Below are 16530 nucleotides of genomic sequence, written 5' to 3' on the forward strand. Positions count from 1 at the left end.
CCCTGGCTCGCTCCTCCTCCTCCTCCTCCCCCTCCTCCTCCCCCTCCCCCTCCTCCTCCTCCTCCCCCTCCTCCCCGATGGCCGACTCATACGGAGACGAGACGCAGTTGTCGTATACGGTTGCCGTGTCGCTGTCATCGCTGTAACCTTGGTAACACTGCCGAAGGCTGATAAGTTCCAGCTGGGCGTGTTCGTCCACCACCAGCGTGTATTTCACAGAGTCGTACGAAAGGCCGCTGGCCTCAGAACTCATGGAAGTCCGAGGTGGGGCCCCGGGGCCCCCCGGCCCCCTGCCTGCCCCCTGCCTCCCCGCACCTCCCCCCTCCTTCCCTGGTCCGTCCCTCATCACCCTGTCCTCCTCCTCCTCCCCCCCATAGTCATCCACGTACTGCACACCCAGTCCCGCCCCCACCACACCCAGTCCCGCCCCCACCACACCCAGTCCCGCCCCCACCACACCCAGTCCCGCCCCCACCACACCCAGTCCCGCCCCCTGCAGCCTCATGTTCAGGGCAGAGCCCCCGAGGGCAGAGCCCCCGAGGGCAGAGCCCCCGAGGGGGGCGGGAGGGGTGGCGAGTGCCTCCATGCACGAGGCGTAAGAAGGGGGCGGGGCCACGTAGACCTCGTCCTCCTCGCTGATGCAGGGATTGGTCCGGTCGGGGAGGGGCTGGTAGGGAGGCGGGCCTTCGGTGTCTGAGCTGAGGGACATGCGCCCGTGCTCTGGCTGCTGGGAGGGAGGGAGGTCTGGCTGAGCGTGGGCGTGGTCATGGAGGGACTCTGAGGAGCGCAGCACGGGCGTGAGGTAGATCTCCTCGGTGGGCTCCAGACACACGTCCGTGGTGTAGTGTATCCTGTCCTCCGCCCCGTCCCCCCTGGGGCGCAGGGGCGCGTAGTCCTGCGGCGGTGGCGGCGGCTTCCTATCCTGCAGCTTGGAGCGTGTTCCCGTGGTGACAGGGGCGTGGCCTCGGCGGCAGGGGCCGTCCGTGGACGTGCCGCAGTCCTTGGTCTGGGCCACGCCCACCTGGGTCCCGCCCCCCTGCCGCTGCTTGTCCTCGTCGCTCAGACAGGTGTGCTCGTGGGGGGGGGGAAGGTCACCTGGGAAGGGGAAGCGCACACACACACACACACACACACACGCAGGCACACACACACGCAGGCACACACACACACACACACACACACACACACACACACGCAGGCACACACACACGCAGACACACACACACGCAGGCGCACACACATGCAGGCACACACACACGCAGGCACACACACACGCAGGCGCACACACACACACACACACACACACACACACACGCAGGCACACACACACGCAGGCACACACACACGCAGGCGCACACACACACACACACACACACACACGCAGGCACACACACACGCAGACACACACACACGCAGGCGCACACACATGCAGGCACACACACACGCAGGCACACACACACGCAGGCACACACATGCAGGCACACACACACGCAGGCGCACACACATGCAGGCACACACACACGCAGGCACACACACATGCAGGCACACACACATGCAGGCACACACACACGCAGGCACACACACACGCAGGCGCACACACACGCAGGTGCACACACACGCAGGCACACACACACGCAGGTGCACACACACGCAGGTGCACACACACATGGGGACGCATGTACACACAGAGATGAGCCAGACAGACAGAGACAAGATGAGCAGGCAAGCAAGACACACATATACACACACAAATACAAACACACAGACAGACACACACACAGACAGACACACAGACAGGTCCAAGACAGCACACAGCCATACAAACACACAGTCGACAGGCAGATGCACGCACACACACGTGCACGATTCACACACAGACAAGACACAATCACACACCGCACATATAAAGTACACCCAACAGCACACGTACAACCGGAGACAAGACACGAGCGACCACACACACGAGCGACCACACACACGAGGGAAAAGAGAAATGAGACAGCAGCAAAATGTAGCTTGTTAGGTAACCCACGGATAATAATCCACATTATATGTCATAATCCCCAGCCAGACCCAGCAGTAAAAGAATGTCTTTAACCAAAACCGAAATAATAATTTGGGTTTTGCATTCCGTGGATTTTTCATACTTCATGTAATACTTTAGTCCAGTTCTTCTATTAACGGTTACGTTTGTAAAGTTTATACTCAGAAAATCATTCATTTTTGTGGCTAGTAACTTTTCAACCATACCGCATATGTTTGTTTGCCAAACTCAAACAAAATGTAAACATTTTGCCTGGGCGCAGTGCCTGAACTGCCGGAGCAGGTCTGGAAGCTTCAGTTCTGTAACGAGGCTGAAAAAGCTTGGCAGCTCTGGTCTAGCAACGCCCCAGCTGGCTGTCAATATGAATTAGCTTAGCCTAGCCTAGCCTAGCCTAGCTTAGCCTAGCCTAGCAGGTTATGGTTTAGCATAGCTCAGCCTAACACGGCCCATCATAGCCCTGCATAGCCAAGTGAAACCGAGCATAACCTAGAATTACAGTGGCAACACCGTTATGGTTACAGGCAGTACATATTATAGCCTAGCGTAGCCACTGTTACAGTTATATACAGCTGGACTAAAGATTTAAATAAAGCTCTGGATGTGTTCTGTGAATGTGCAGTATTTATATTTACACAATCCACAGATACGATTTTTGTGTATGACAGAGTTAGCCCGCTGAACAGCACAACATCCTGACAGGCAGATCACTTCATGCTGAGGTGTCCTGTGCTTCTAAAACTGTTAATTCAGCATCGCCCCCCCCCTCACCCCTAAAGCAGAGCTCTGGTGGTACGATCCAGCCATCTCCTGAGGAGAGAGCGGCAGAACGGAGCGGCTCACCTGTCTTGAGGGGGGAGGCCGACCGAGACACTTTCTCCTGCCAGCTGTACTTCTTACCAAACGAATTGTTGTTCAGCGTATCCTGCCGGTCCGACATGGAGACAGAGAGATGGAGAGATGAGAGAGAGGAAATAAGAAATGTGGATGGAGGGAAAAGAGAGAAGGCCAGAGGAAAGAGTGAGGTGGAGGATAGAAGGGAGAGAGAAAGGGGGAGAGAGTTAGTGGGAGAGTTCTGGATGCACAAACTCAATGTACACAAAATCTCTCTCTCTCTCTGAGCTCTCTCGCTCTTCCACACGCACACACACACGCACACACACACGCACAGGCTTTTATTCTGTTGAATGAGCAGGGATTCTTTTGTCCAGGCTTTGTGGTGAGCATTTAAAGGGAACCAAAGCCCCTGTTCCCAGCTGGGAACACACACACACACAGAGACACAAGTTTGTTTTTCTATCCTAGTGGGACCATTCACCTCACCTTCAAACTGTCTCTGACCCTGAAGCCCTTAATGTAATTCTAACCCTCAAACCAGAGCTGAAGTTGTGGGTCCCAGCAGAACGGCCCCACAGGGTCAGGTGTGTCACATGTCACCATACTTGCTCCCACAAGGTTAGTTAAACAAGACACACAGTCAAACACACGCACACACACTGCTGTCTGACGCTGAAGGTGTTGGACTGGGGTGGGTGATGCCTCCTGTTGAGCCAGTGATGATTTGCCCAAAATAAAAACTGCCCCCGTCTTTTCTGACTCACTCTGTGATGCTTCAGACAAGAAGACCTGTCACCATGGAGACCGTACCAGTGATGCGGCAGGTAGAGGGAGATGACGTGTATCTGTGTGCGGGTGCATGCAGGTGTGTGTCTGCCTCGGAGTGTGCATGTCTGTGTGTGTGTGTGTGTGTGTGTGTGTGTCTGAACAGTACGGAGGGACCCACAGTAAGAGGGGAGACTGGGAGTGTTCACACACACACACACACAAGTGTTAATCCCAGCAGCCAGGGTTGGAGGTAGAGACACCTCCACACTTTAAGATTAAGGATTAGATCAGATTAGGTGGAGGACCCCTGCTAGCCGAGCACATGCTGTACACACAACCTGCAACCTCTTGATCTGCAATCAAATACTCTTCCGACTGAGCTATACCCATCCCCATGCTCTACCACTGAGCTATACCCATCCACATGCTCTACCACTGAGCTATACCCATCCACATGCTCTACCACTGAGCTATACCCATCCACATGCTCTACCACTGAGCTATACCCATCCACATGCTCTACCACTGAGCTATACCCATCCACATGCTCTACCACTGAGCTATACCCATCCACATGCTCTACCACTGAGCTATACCCATCCCCATGTTCTACCACTGAGCTATACCCATCCCCATGTTCTACCACTGAGCTATACCCATCCCCATGTTCTACCACTGAGCTATACTCATCCCCATGTTCTACCACTGAGATATACTCATCCACATGTTCTACCACTGAGCTATACCCATCCCCATGTTCTACCACTGAGCTATACCCATCCACATGCTCTACCACTGAGATATATCCATCCCAATGTTCTACCACTGAGCTATACTCATCCCCATGTTCTACCACTGAGATATACTCATCCACATGCTCTACCACTGAGATATACTCATCCCCATGTTCTACCACTGAGATATACTCATCCCCATGTTCTACCACTGAGATATACTCATCCCCATGTTCTACCACTGAGATATACCCATCCCCATGTTCTACCACTGAGATATACCCATCCACATGCTCTACCACTGAGATATACCCATCCCCATGTTCTACCACTGAGCTATACTCATCCCCATGTTCTACCACTGAGATATACTCATCCACATGCTCTACCACTGAGATATACTCATCCCCATGTTCTACCACTGAGATATACTCATCCCCATGTTCTACCACTGAGATATACTCATCCCCATGTTCTACCACTGAGCTATACTCATCCCCATGTTCTACCACTGAGATATACTCATCCCCATGTTCTACCACTGAGATATACTCATCCCCATGTTCTACCACTGAGATATACTCATCCCCATGCTCTACCACTGAGCTATACCCATCCCCATGTTCTACCACTGAGATATACCCATCCCCATGTTCTACCACTGAGATATACCCATCCACATGCTCTACCACTGAGATATACCCATCCCCATGTTCTACCACTGAGATATACTCATCCCCATGTTCTACCACTGAGATATACTCATCCCCATGTTCTACCACTGAGATATACTCATCCACATGCTCTACCACTGAAATATACTCATCCCCATGTTCTACCACTGAGATATACTCATCCACATGCTCTACCACTGAGATATACTCATCCACATGCTCTACCACTGAGCTATACCCATCCACATGCTCTACCACTGAGCTATACTCATCCCCATGTTCTACCACTGAGCTATACCCATCCCCATGCTCTACCACTGAGCTATACTCATCCCCATGTTCTACCACTGAGATATACTCATCCACATGCTCTACCACTGAGATATACTCATCCCCATGTTCTACCACTGAGATATACTCATCCACATGCTCTACCACTGAGCTATACTCATCCCCATGTTCTACCACTGAGATATACTCATCCCCATGTTCTACCACTGAGATATACCCATTCCCATGTTCTACCACTGAGATATACCCATCCCCATGTTCTACCACTGAGATATACCCATCCCCATGTTCTACCACTGAGATATACCCATCCCCATGTTCTACCACTGAGATATACTCATCCCCATGTTCTACCACTGAGATATACCCATCCCCATGTTCTACCACTGAGATATACCCATCCCCATGTTCTACCACTGAGATATACTCATCCCCATGTTCTACCACTGAGATATACCCATCCCCATGTTCTACCACTGAGATATACCCATCCCCATGTTCTACCACTGAGATATACCCATCCCCATGTTCTACCACTGAGATATACCCATCCCCATGTTCTACCACTGAGATATACTCATCCCCATGTTCTACCACTGAGATATACCCATCCCCATGTTCTACCACTGAGATATACCCATCCCCATGTTCTACCACTGAGATATACCCATCCCCATGTTCTACCACTGAGATATACCCATCCCCATGTTCTACCACTGAGATATACCCATCCCCATGTTCTACCACTGAGATATACCCATCCCCATGTTCTACCACAGAGATATACTCATCCCCATGTTCTACCACTGAGATATACTCATCCCCATGTTATCAGAATGTAATTTTCACCAATGTTCTACTAGTAGTCACTTATGTCCGGATGTGATTCAGAACTCCTGCACCTTCTCTGGATGAAGACTACAAGTTCCACACATCTCAGGTCCCAGTGCAGTATTCCCATGTTCACACCCTGACTCTAACCGTCACAAGTACAAACTTCTGATGCCTGGTCTTCTGCTGGCTTTCTACATGCACAACATATCAAAGATGCTATATGAGTAACATGTAGAAAGGTAAATGTTTGTGGGTCAGGCTGGTGGTGTGTAACTGCAGTGTTCAGACAGGGGAAGATCATCTACCTCAGGCTGACCGCACATGACTGCTCTTACACACACACACACACACACACACACACACACTGATACAGTAAAGCAGCAGCTCTTACAGCAGCTCCTGTGGAGAGAGAGAGACACACACACTCACACACACACACACACACTCTCACACACACAGTCACACACAGTCACGAGCTAGCACGTCGTCACCCTAACGGAGACGGGCACGAATAAAAACAACACATTTCCCTCTCTTCTTGTTTCTCTTCACAATCCAGACGTTGTTCTGTCTACCCTAACCCAGAACCCAGAGAGAGGAAAGGAGAGAGGAGGGGAGGAGAGAGGAGGGGAGGAGAGGAGAGGAGAGGAGAGGAGGGGAGGAGAGGAGGAGAGGGGAGGAGAGGGGAGGGGAGGAGAAGAGAAAAGGAGGCGAGGAGAGGAGAGGAGAGGAGAGAACAGTGGTGACTTCTAATACCAGTCTGATCTCACCTCAAGCTCTAAACACACACACACAGAGACCAGACCAGGAGTAAGAAAGATGTCAGTCACTCATTCTCCCTCCCTCCTCTGTCTCCACTCAACTGTCACAAACTGGAGTTAACGAGGAGAAGCAAGGGTCATGAGGGGGGAGGAAGGAGGGAGGGAGGGAGGAAGGGAGGAAGGAGAGGGAGGAGAGGGAGGGAGGTGAGGGAGGGCTCACCTGCGTGCGTGGCACCATGGGGAAGAGGTTAAGGGTCGTAGGTCTCTTGGGACGGTAGGTATCCATGGTTACGGTTGCCGTGGGGTCCTTGGTCGCTAGCAGGGATGCTGTGGCGCACGGCTTGGAGGGTTCTGTGTCGCCGCAGTAACTGTCGTCGTCGTCGATCAGGTCCAAATGAAGCATCTCCGTGTGGATGTGTCCGACAGCTCCTAGCTCCGCCCTCCCTGACACGCTATTGGTCCCCCGCCTCACATGGCCCTGCAGGGATTGGAGGATACATGCGTCAGTCAGGAGAAAGACCCAGTAAGGGAGAGAGAAAAACAGCTACACAGCCTGGTTAGGATAGTAGGAGTGAAGGAGGGGCTGAATAGAGAAAGAAGACTGAGAGAAAGGAGGGGGAGATGAGCTGACCAATCAGCAGTCACCCTCTCTCTGCCGACACTGAGCGACTTACCAAACAGAGGGAGAGGGGGGAGGAGAGGAGAGGGAGAGAACAAGAGATGGAGAAAGTGAGTGGGAAGAGGAAGGGGGCAGTCGGAGGAAGACAGAGAGAGAGAGAGAGAGAGAGAGAGAGAGAGAGAGAGAGAGAGAGAGAGAGAGAGAGAGGAGAGAGAGAGGAGAGAGAGCGAGCGAGCGAGAGAGAGATACACAGATACAGGGTAATCACAGAGAGATTAAGGAAGGAAATTAAGCTAATAAGTGTTTACAACTGTCCTAGAATGACAACGGATCACACGAGCAGGTCATGTGACCTGGTGTTTCCCTCTCAGCAGGTGACCAGGACCGATGTCAGCTCAGCTAATGTCCTCAGAGGCCCTGACCTCTGTAACCCTGCACACACAAACTACACACTACACACTACACACACACACTACACACTACACCCACACACCTCAGAGGCCCTGACCTCTGTAACCCTGCACACACATACTACACACTACACACACATCTAATCACGTGATCAACCTCTAATAATGTGATCAACAAATCAATGACTGGTATTCACTGTAAAGCATCAGCTGTAAAGATCCAGATGGTAGATGTTCTGCTGTAGGATTAAGGTCTGTCTGGGTTACTGTAATTAAGTAGATTTTTCTGGTATCAGTACTTTACTTCACTATAAATTTTGAAGAAAAAAAAACGTTTTGAAAGTTGAAAAAAAATATTTTCAAAACTAAGTTTCTACAAAAACTTCTCTGTTCACCTCCCCTCCTTTCACTGTGTGGACATTTTTTTGAAAAAAATGTACGTTATGGATGAGACAGAGGGAGTTCATGTCGACATGACTTTACTTTAACTTGAGTGAAAAAGTGTAGTCAGTTTTCTAACATGAGTATCTGTACTTCTACTTGAGGAAAGGATGTGTGTACCTTTTCCATCTCTGGTGTACACACATACTGCACACATACACACACACAGACAGCGTTGACAAGCCTGAGGGCTCAGCTATATTTAACACAGTCGGGAAAACAATACAACACTGAATTAGTCTGTCCTGACAAACAAGCCTGCGTCACCTGCCTGTGTAAACAAGCAGCTTTGCTAATCGCTATCTTCCAGGAAGCTAGCCCTATATGGACTAACGATAGGCAGGCTAATCACTATCTTCCAGGAAGCTAGCCCTATATGGACTAACAGTGGGCAGGTTAATCACTAGCTTCCATAAAGCTAGCCCTGAGTAAACTAACGGTAGCCAGCAACAAAAATACATAGTGTGTGTGCTTATGAATGAGAGTCTTTGCTGAAACAGGTATTTTTTGGCAGGGACTATGATTTGACTAACGCCTAACATACCTAAATAAAAAACAAATCTAACCCTGCTCTGTGAATATAGATAAGCAGGGCTACTCACAGCCAGAGAACGAGATGAGGGATAATCTGACAGCATGGTTTGATGTTCTGCTCAAAGGAACATTCTCTCTCTCTCTCTGCCTCTCTCTCTCTCTCTCTCAGTTCAGTTCAGTTCAAAGGGCTTTATTGGCATGAAAACAACAATTGTTCATATTGCCAAAGCAACGGTAGAATTACAGAAATATTAATCAATGTAAATCATGGCCTTATATATACTTATATTTCACACACTCACATACAGAGACACACACGGCAGTTTAACATATACAGTGTATCTACACCACACAGGTGTACAACTTGTATCCATGTTATTATTAGTCAAGTTGGTATATTATTAATGTTGCCAAATAATCGGTATAAATAAATAAATAAGTAAATAGATACACACACACATATGTATATATACATATATATATGTATACGCATACACACATGTATGCACACCCACACGTATATATACACACGCATATACCCATACATACACATACATACGCACATACAGGTTATATAATGATAATAATAATAGTAAAAATCAAATACTAAATTTGAAATTCTGAAAAATTACAGTAAAATTTAAACAAAATATTAAAACAAAAATTAAAACATGTTATGTTTGCCATATTATAAATTGTCCTCATTGTGGCTTTCTCTAAAGCCATGACAGGCTGATACATACTTTGCTGCTAAAATACAGCAGTTAGGTTTTTCTCCCAATAAATAAACCAGTCTCTCTCTATTTGTTACATTTTCAAATTCCTTGTATATGCTGGTAATTTTGGGGAAGTATTTGGTTCGAATGTCTGTATAGTGGTCACATTCTGTTAGGAAGTGGAGCTCTGTCTCCACTTCTCCCTGTGAGCAGACAGAGCACAGCCTCTCTTCTCTGGGCAGCCATGTCTGCCTGTGACGGCCTGTCTCTATGGCCAGGCTGTGCTCACTGAGTCTGTATTTAGTTAATGTCTTCCTTATTTTTGGTTCAGACACAGTGATCAGGTATTCTGCCATTGTGTACTGTCTTTTTAGATTCAAATAGCATTCTAATTTATTTTGCTTTAGTGTAACTTCTTTCCAATAAACAATGTACTTTTCTTTTTGCTGTTTTGCTATTTGTTTTGGATTAATAAGGTGGCTGCTGTCTTGAGGCTCTGTGGGGTTTGGTGAGCAGAGCCTCTGGACTAGCTGGATGAGAGGACTCTTATCTGGCTTCATCTTTTGGCATAGAAGGGCTTTGTGGTGGAAGGTATTTTCATCACTTTGGCTAAGGTGTAGGTAGAATTTAGTTGCTCTTTTTTGTATTTTGATGATTAAAGGATACACTCCTAATTCAGCTCTGCAGGCATTGTTTGGGGTTTTGCGTTGAACTCTTAATATGTTTTTACAGAATTCTGCGTGCAGGCTTTCTATGGGGTGTTTGTCCCACTTGGCGAATTCTTGGTTAGTAGGTGGGCCCCAGATTTCACAGCTATATATCGCAATGGGTTCTATAATGGATTCAATAATTTTAAGCCAGATTTTGATTGGGATGTCAATTTTAACATTTCTTTTGATGGCGTAAAAAGCCCTTCGTGCCTTGTCTCTCAGGTCATTTGCAGCTTTTTGGAAGTGGCCTGTGGTGCTGATGTTTAGACCAAGGTAAGTATAATTTTTGGTGTATTCTAATTGGTTGGTTCCCAGGAGGAATCGATATTTGGGATCCTGATTTCTGGTTCTTTTTTGGAAAACAAGAATTTTAGTCTTTTTTAGATTGACTGTTAGGGCCCAATTTTGACAGAATCTGTGCAGCAGGTCTAGATGTTGCTGTAGTCCCTCCTTGGTTGGGGACAGAAGCACAAGGTCGTCTGCAAAGAGGAGGCATTTGACCTCTGTGTCCAGGAGAGGGATTCCAGGTGCTGCAGACTGTTCTAGTTCCCTCGCCAGACCATTTATGTAGATATTAAAGAGGGTGGGACTCAGACTGCATCCCTGTCTTACTCCTCGACCTTGGACAAAGAAGTCTGTATGCCTTTGTCCAATTTTGACTGCACACTTGGTATTTGTGTACATTGATTTTATGAGGTCATATGTTTTCCCCCCGACTCCGCTCTCTATCAGTTTATATAAAAGGCCTTCATGCCAGATTGAGTCAAATGCTTTTTGGAAATCAACAAAGCAAGAGAAGATTTTATTCTTGTTTTGGTTAATTTGTTGGTCGACAATTGTTTGTAGGGTGAATATATGATCCGATGTACGGAAATTTGGTAGAAAGCCAATTTGACATTTGCTCAGTATATTGTTTTCGCTGAGAAAGTGCAGGAGTCTGTTATTAATAATGCTACAGAGGATTTTACCCAGTCTGCTGTTGACACATATCCCACGGTAATTATTGGGATCGAATTTGTCTCCATTTTTTAATATTGGGGTGATCAGACCTTGGTTCCAGACTTTAGGGAATACACCAGAACTGAGGATGGTGTTAAAAAGTTTTAGTATGGCCAATTTAAATTTGTCATCCGTAAATTTGATCATTTCGTTTAGTATACCATCAACACCGCAGGCTTTATTGGATTTTAGGTTTTGTATTTTATCTTGTAGTTCGTTCAATGTTATTGAAAAGTCAAGAGGGTTCTGGTAATTCTTAATTGCAGATTCAAGTAATTGGAGCTTATCGTGTATGTGTTTTTGTTCTGGGTTCTTATCTATGTACATGAAAAGCTTGGAGAAGTGGTTAATCCATATATCCCCATTTTGAATGGGTAATTCTTCATGTTGTTGTTTATATAGTCTGTTCCAGTTTTCCCAAAAAACATTTGATTGAATAGATTCTTCAATTACATTGAGCTGTTCTGTGATACATTGTTCCTTCTTTTTCCTTAGTATGTTTTTATACTCTTTAAGTGTTATGCCATAGTGATGGCGTAGTGCCTGGTTATCTGGGTCTCTGTGTTTCTGGTTAGATACATTTCTCAGTATCTTCCTCATGCTTTTACATTCCTCGTCAAACCATTTTTCTTTATAATTATTGGCCTTTTTGGGGTTTTTGTTTGAGGTTTTAAGATTAGATAGAGAGGCAGATATATCAAATATGTTGTTTATGTTTTCTATTGCTACATTGACACCTTCACTATTACAGGGGAATGTTTTGTTTAAGAAATTATCCAATAGAGATTGTACTTGTGGCTGGTGGATAGCATCCTGATAGGTTTCTTGGCTATCTTTCCGCCATCGGTAACGATTACTAATGCTATGTAGATTGCTTGTTTTAGATGATTCTTGATTAATTAATTCTTTGTTCATATACAGTGTGATTTTGCTGTGGTCTGATAGGGGGGTGGATGGGCTTACTGTGAATGCTCTGAGAGACTCTGGGCTGAGGTCTGTGATACAGTAGTCCACAGTACTACTGCCAATAGATGAGCTGAAGGTGTACCTTCCGTAAGAGTCCCCTCTTAGCCTACCATTGACTATATAGAGACCAAGGGTGCGACACAGTTGTAGTAGTTGAGACCCGTTTCTGTTAGTTATTTTGTCGTAGTTGAGTCTCACTGGGCACCTAGGGAAGCTGAGGCTGTCTCCACCAGGTAGATGCTTATCCCCTTGGTTGCAAAGGATGTCTGGTTGTTCTCCAGTTCTGGAGTTTAGGTCACCACAAAGCATTACATTTCCCTGGCTTTGGAAGTTGCTTATCTCTTCTTCTAATATGGAGAAGCTCTCTTCTTTAAAATAGGGGGATTCTACTGGGGGTATATAGATGGCACATAAGAAGACATTTCTCTCATTTGAGAGTATTTTGCAATCTATTTCAATCCAAATGTGAAATGTTCCTTTTTTGATCAATTTAATGCCATGACTTAGGTCTGACTTATACCAAATGAGTATACCTCCTGAGTCCCTTCCCTGTCTAACTCTTGGTAATTTAGTGGATGGGATTATTAGCTCTTTATAACCTAGGGGGCAACCAGTAGGTTCATCGCCTCTACTCCAAGTTTCCTGTAGGATAATTATGTCTATGTTTTTTACTTCTTTACTAAAATCTGGGTTTCTGCTCTTAAGGCCAAAAGTAGAGGACCTCAGTCCTTGTATATTCCAGCATGATATAGTAAAAGCTTTGTAATTCATAAAGTATTTCTAATATTTTGTTGTTATTATGCTATAAGATGCTGGCAGAGCATGCTGAGCATCTGTTGAATGTTCCTCATCTCGCAGGATGATGGGGCTTGGTGTGTTGCTCTACTCACAGCTTGAGCGTAGCTATGGCGGCCAGGATTGGGCTCTTGTTGTTCTGTGGATGGGTTGTAGAGGGTGCACTGGGGAGGATCAGGTAGGTTCAGGGGGGGCGGATATTGGGGCTGACCAGGGTTGGTTTGGGTAGAATGGATCGGGAGGTGGGGACTCTGTGACGGTAGGTATTCTGGTCCTGATGGAGTCTGTCTGTCTGTCTGGTGGTGCTGTAGTCTTGTGGGGGGGTTTCTGGCCGTAGGTCCTCTGTGTGCAGCTCCTCTTGTTGTAGCTCCAGGAAGACTTCTCCTTGCTCTGGTTGGGCTGTGTGGCCTTATGCTTCTCCTATGGGAGTTGTTGGGGTTTCGATTGAGCGCTACATCTTTGAGTGTCTTGGCGAAGGTAGGGATGACTGATTTGTAAAGGTGTACTTGGTCATACAGACAGTCAAGATCAAGTGTGGGGTGGTGGGCCAGTTGGACGTTAGGCTTGAGTGCACAGTCTCTGGATATGCTGGCATTAATCCTCTGGATGGTGGCAGGGTGGAAGTCTTTTCTTGGTAGCAGCGTAGAGATCACTACTCTTGAGTTGGGGAAAGTGTGTGTGGCTTTCTCTATCACACCTTTAAGTGCAGTGGCCACTTTATCTTGCAGTATTCTTAAGTCGTTAGTACCCGTATGAATAATTATGTGACTGGGGGATCCTATCTTTTCTTCATTCAGCAGGTGAAGGGCACCCTGGATGTTTGGACACCAGAGTTTTGTAACTTTGTGTTTCGGGAAGAGCTTTTTTTCTTCTATGTACTTCCCATTCGAGTCGATTAGGAGCACTATTTCTGGAATGTGTGTGTCCTCTGTAGGTGGTGTGGCCTCGGTATGGTTGTTGTGTTCTATGCAAGGGGCGGAGTTCAGCTGGTCCAGATTGATTTGTCCCATATTGTCGAGGTTATTGTCAAGGTCAGAGGTGGGTTGGTTTGTTCTTGGCTCTTTTTCTTGCCTCAGCTCTCTTATCTCTTCTCTCATTGCCGTCAGCTGGGCCTGATAGCTCAACCTTTCTTCCTGTAGTTCTTTCATTTCTATCCTTAGTGCAGACACTTCTCTCTTGAGGTCGTCCCTTCTTTCCTCTGCTTCTTGGTGATTGCTTACAGGCACTTTTCTCTGTTTTTCAGTGTTTTTTGTCTGTGATGTTTGTAGTGTGTTGATGAGTTCTCTCATTTCAACAAGTTCAATTTCTAGTCCCGTGAATCTCTCTCTCATGTCCATTAAAGAGGCGCAGAGTTTAGACATCCTCTCGTCACTGGCGTCGACTTCCACGGGAGTCTGTGTGGTCTCTATAAGGCCTTCAGGAGGGGGGGCATCGTCTGCACAGTCTGCCCCAGCCAGGATGAGGGGGATGTTCTCAGTCTTCTCCTGTTGTGCCTTCTCTTTAATATTTAAAAAGTCTTGTTGGAATTGTTTGATGTCTTTTCCTTGCACTATTATTGTTCCAGTTTTGTACAGGTTAATGTGGGCTATGTCTTTCTCTGGTTCTTCCTCATCTCTTATTCTTAGTTTCCAGCCATTGCAAATCCCTTCTTTTTTTGTTGAGGGGTAGTGCGCTTTAATAGCACTGTGCCAGGCGAGGGGCTGGTCACTGTAGAAGATTAGGTTGCTGACATCTCCAATTTTGTAGGAGTCGGCATATAGTGTCTCTGGGTTGTTTTTTAGAAGCTTTTGTTTGTATTGTTTTCGGCCATTCTCATTAGTAATATCCTTTGGATATAGTATGGATATTGCCTCCATACCAGGGGGGAGGGAATCCATATTCTAGTACATTTAAGGGGATATTCAATTGTCTGTATTTCACTTTTTTTCAGTTAGTTATTCTAACTAGTTTGCTCTGATTTGTTTGACAACAACTCACTGCGTTGTCATGGAGACGAAGGTGAACTGTTAGCTTGCTAGCTTGCTGTGGAGTTCTTCAAATTACTGTATTTTTCTTCTGTCCTTTTGCTTATAAAGATGTCCAACTTGTTCAGTATGTGTTCCTATACTGTTCTCCACCTTTTTTTCTTGTATAACTAGGTATAAAGATATCTCTTATGTATGGAAAACTGGACAGCTGACAGTTAACAGCTGTTGCCTCTCTCTCTCTCTCTCTCTCTCTCTCTCTCTCTCTCTCTCTCTCTCTCTGCCTCTCTCTCTCTGCCTCTCTCTATCTCTCTCTCTCTCTCTCTCTCTCTCTCTCTCTCTCTCTCTCCTCTCTCTCTCTCTCTCTCTCTCTCTCTCTCTCTCTCTCTGCCTCTCTCTGCCTCTCTCACTCCTGCCTCTCTCTCCTCTCTCTCTCTCTCTCTCTCTCTCTCCCTCTCATCTCTCTCTCCCTCTCTCTCTCTCTCCTCTCTCTCTCGCTCTCTCTCTCTCTCTCTGTCTCTCTCTTTCTGTCTCTCTCTATGTCTGTCTCTCTGTCTTTCTCTCCTTCTGTCTCTCTCTCTGTCTCTCTCTCTCTGTCTCTCTGTCTCTCTGTATCTCTCTATGTCTCTCTCTCTGTCTCTCTCTCTCTGTCTCTCTGTCTCTCTCTCTGTGTGTCTCTCTCTGTGTTCTTGTCTGGTAGAGAAGTTACACCCACAATAAAGCTGACTTCCAAGTCATTACTTTCTGTCTAACTTATTAGCAGTACATAAAATGATTTGTTTAAAGATTTGTGGCTTTGGAAACACCAATTTGATTCCAAATGTTATTGCATGGTCACACTGCGCCGGCCAGACAGAATACTAGGCGACAATCACTTGTGGTTTGGGACTAGGGCAGAGAATAACTCAACAGTTTCTTAAATGAATAATGTACTACTTTTCTTTGCAAAGGACATGTGACATTAATGGATGATTGATGGTTGATGGTACAATACACAAACTGGATTAGAATACCTATATATTTATTTTTATAGTGTTTTTTTTTCATTCTTAAGTGGTAATGGGTGTCATTGTATGCGAGACCTTAATCTGGTAGCTAACATAACTCTTAGTTTTGACAATGTGACAATGTGGGGAATTTAGAATTTAATTTTAGAATCTGATTTAATTGTCCATTAATTTATTCCTTGTGATAATTTTTATATATATAATATAAAAAAGAATAAACGTGTGTATGAAAAATAAGCAATGTATATTTTGTTTTTAAAGAAGTATTTCCATTTATGTTATCTTGTGAGAGACTAACGTTGCTGACTTAAGGCTGAATAGAGACCTATTTCAACTATTCTTCAGTCAAAAGTGAGAGGAGACCATGAGCTAGAAATTGTAGGTTGTCAATAGATCAAAATCTATTTGTGAAAAAAGTGATTTGTTTGG

At 46.1% G+C, this 16530-nt stretch overlaps 1 protein-coding gene across 1 annotated transcript in view; it reads right to left on the minus strand.

Annotated features, from left to right (window-relative positions):
• Positions 1-16530, minus strand: part of mapk8ip1b (mitogen-activated protein kinase 8 interacting protein 1b) — a 37997-nt gene that overhangs the window by 4809 nt on the left and 16658 nt on the right. Inside the window, exons 3-7 of the mRNA XM_062471730.1 lie at positions 7161-7418; positions 2885-2966; positions 542-1095; positions 397-505; positions 1-294 (exon numbers count right to left, since the gene is read on the minus strand). The exon at positions 1-294 is cut by the window's left edge and continues 120 nt beyond it. Coding sequence (XP_062327714.1) covers positions 1-294; positions 397-505; positions 542-1095; positions 2885-2966; positions 7161-7418 — 1297 coding nt within the window. The remainder of the gene's footprint in view (positions 295-396; positions 506-541; positions 1096-2884; positions 2967-7160; positions 7419-16530) is intronic.

The sequence above is a fragment of the Osmerus eperlanus genome, chromosome 10, assembly GCF_963692335.1.
Source record: "Osmerus eperlanus chromosome 10, fOsmEpe2.1, whole genome shotgun sequence".
Lineage (NCBI taxonomy): Eukaryota > Metazoa > Chordata > Actinopteri > Osmeriformes > Osmeridae > Osmerus > Osmerus eperlanus.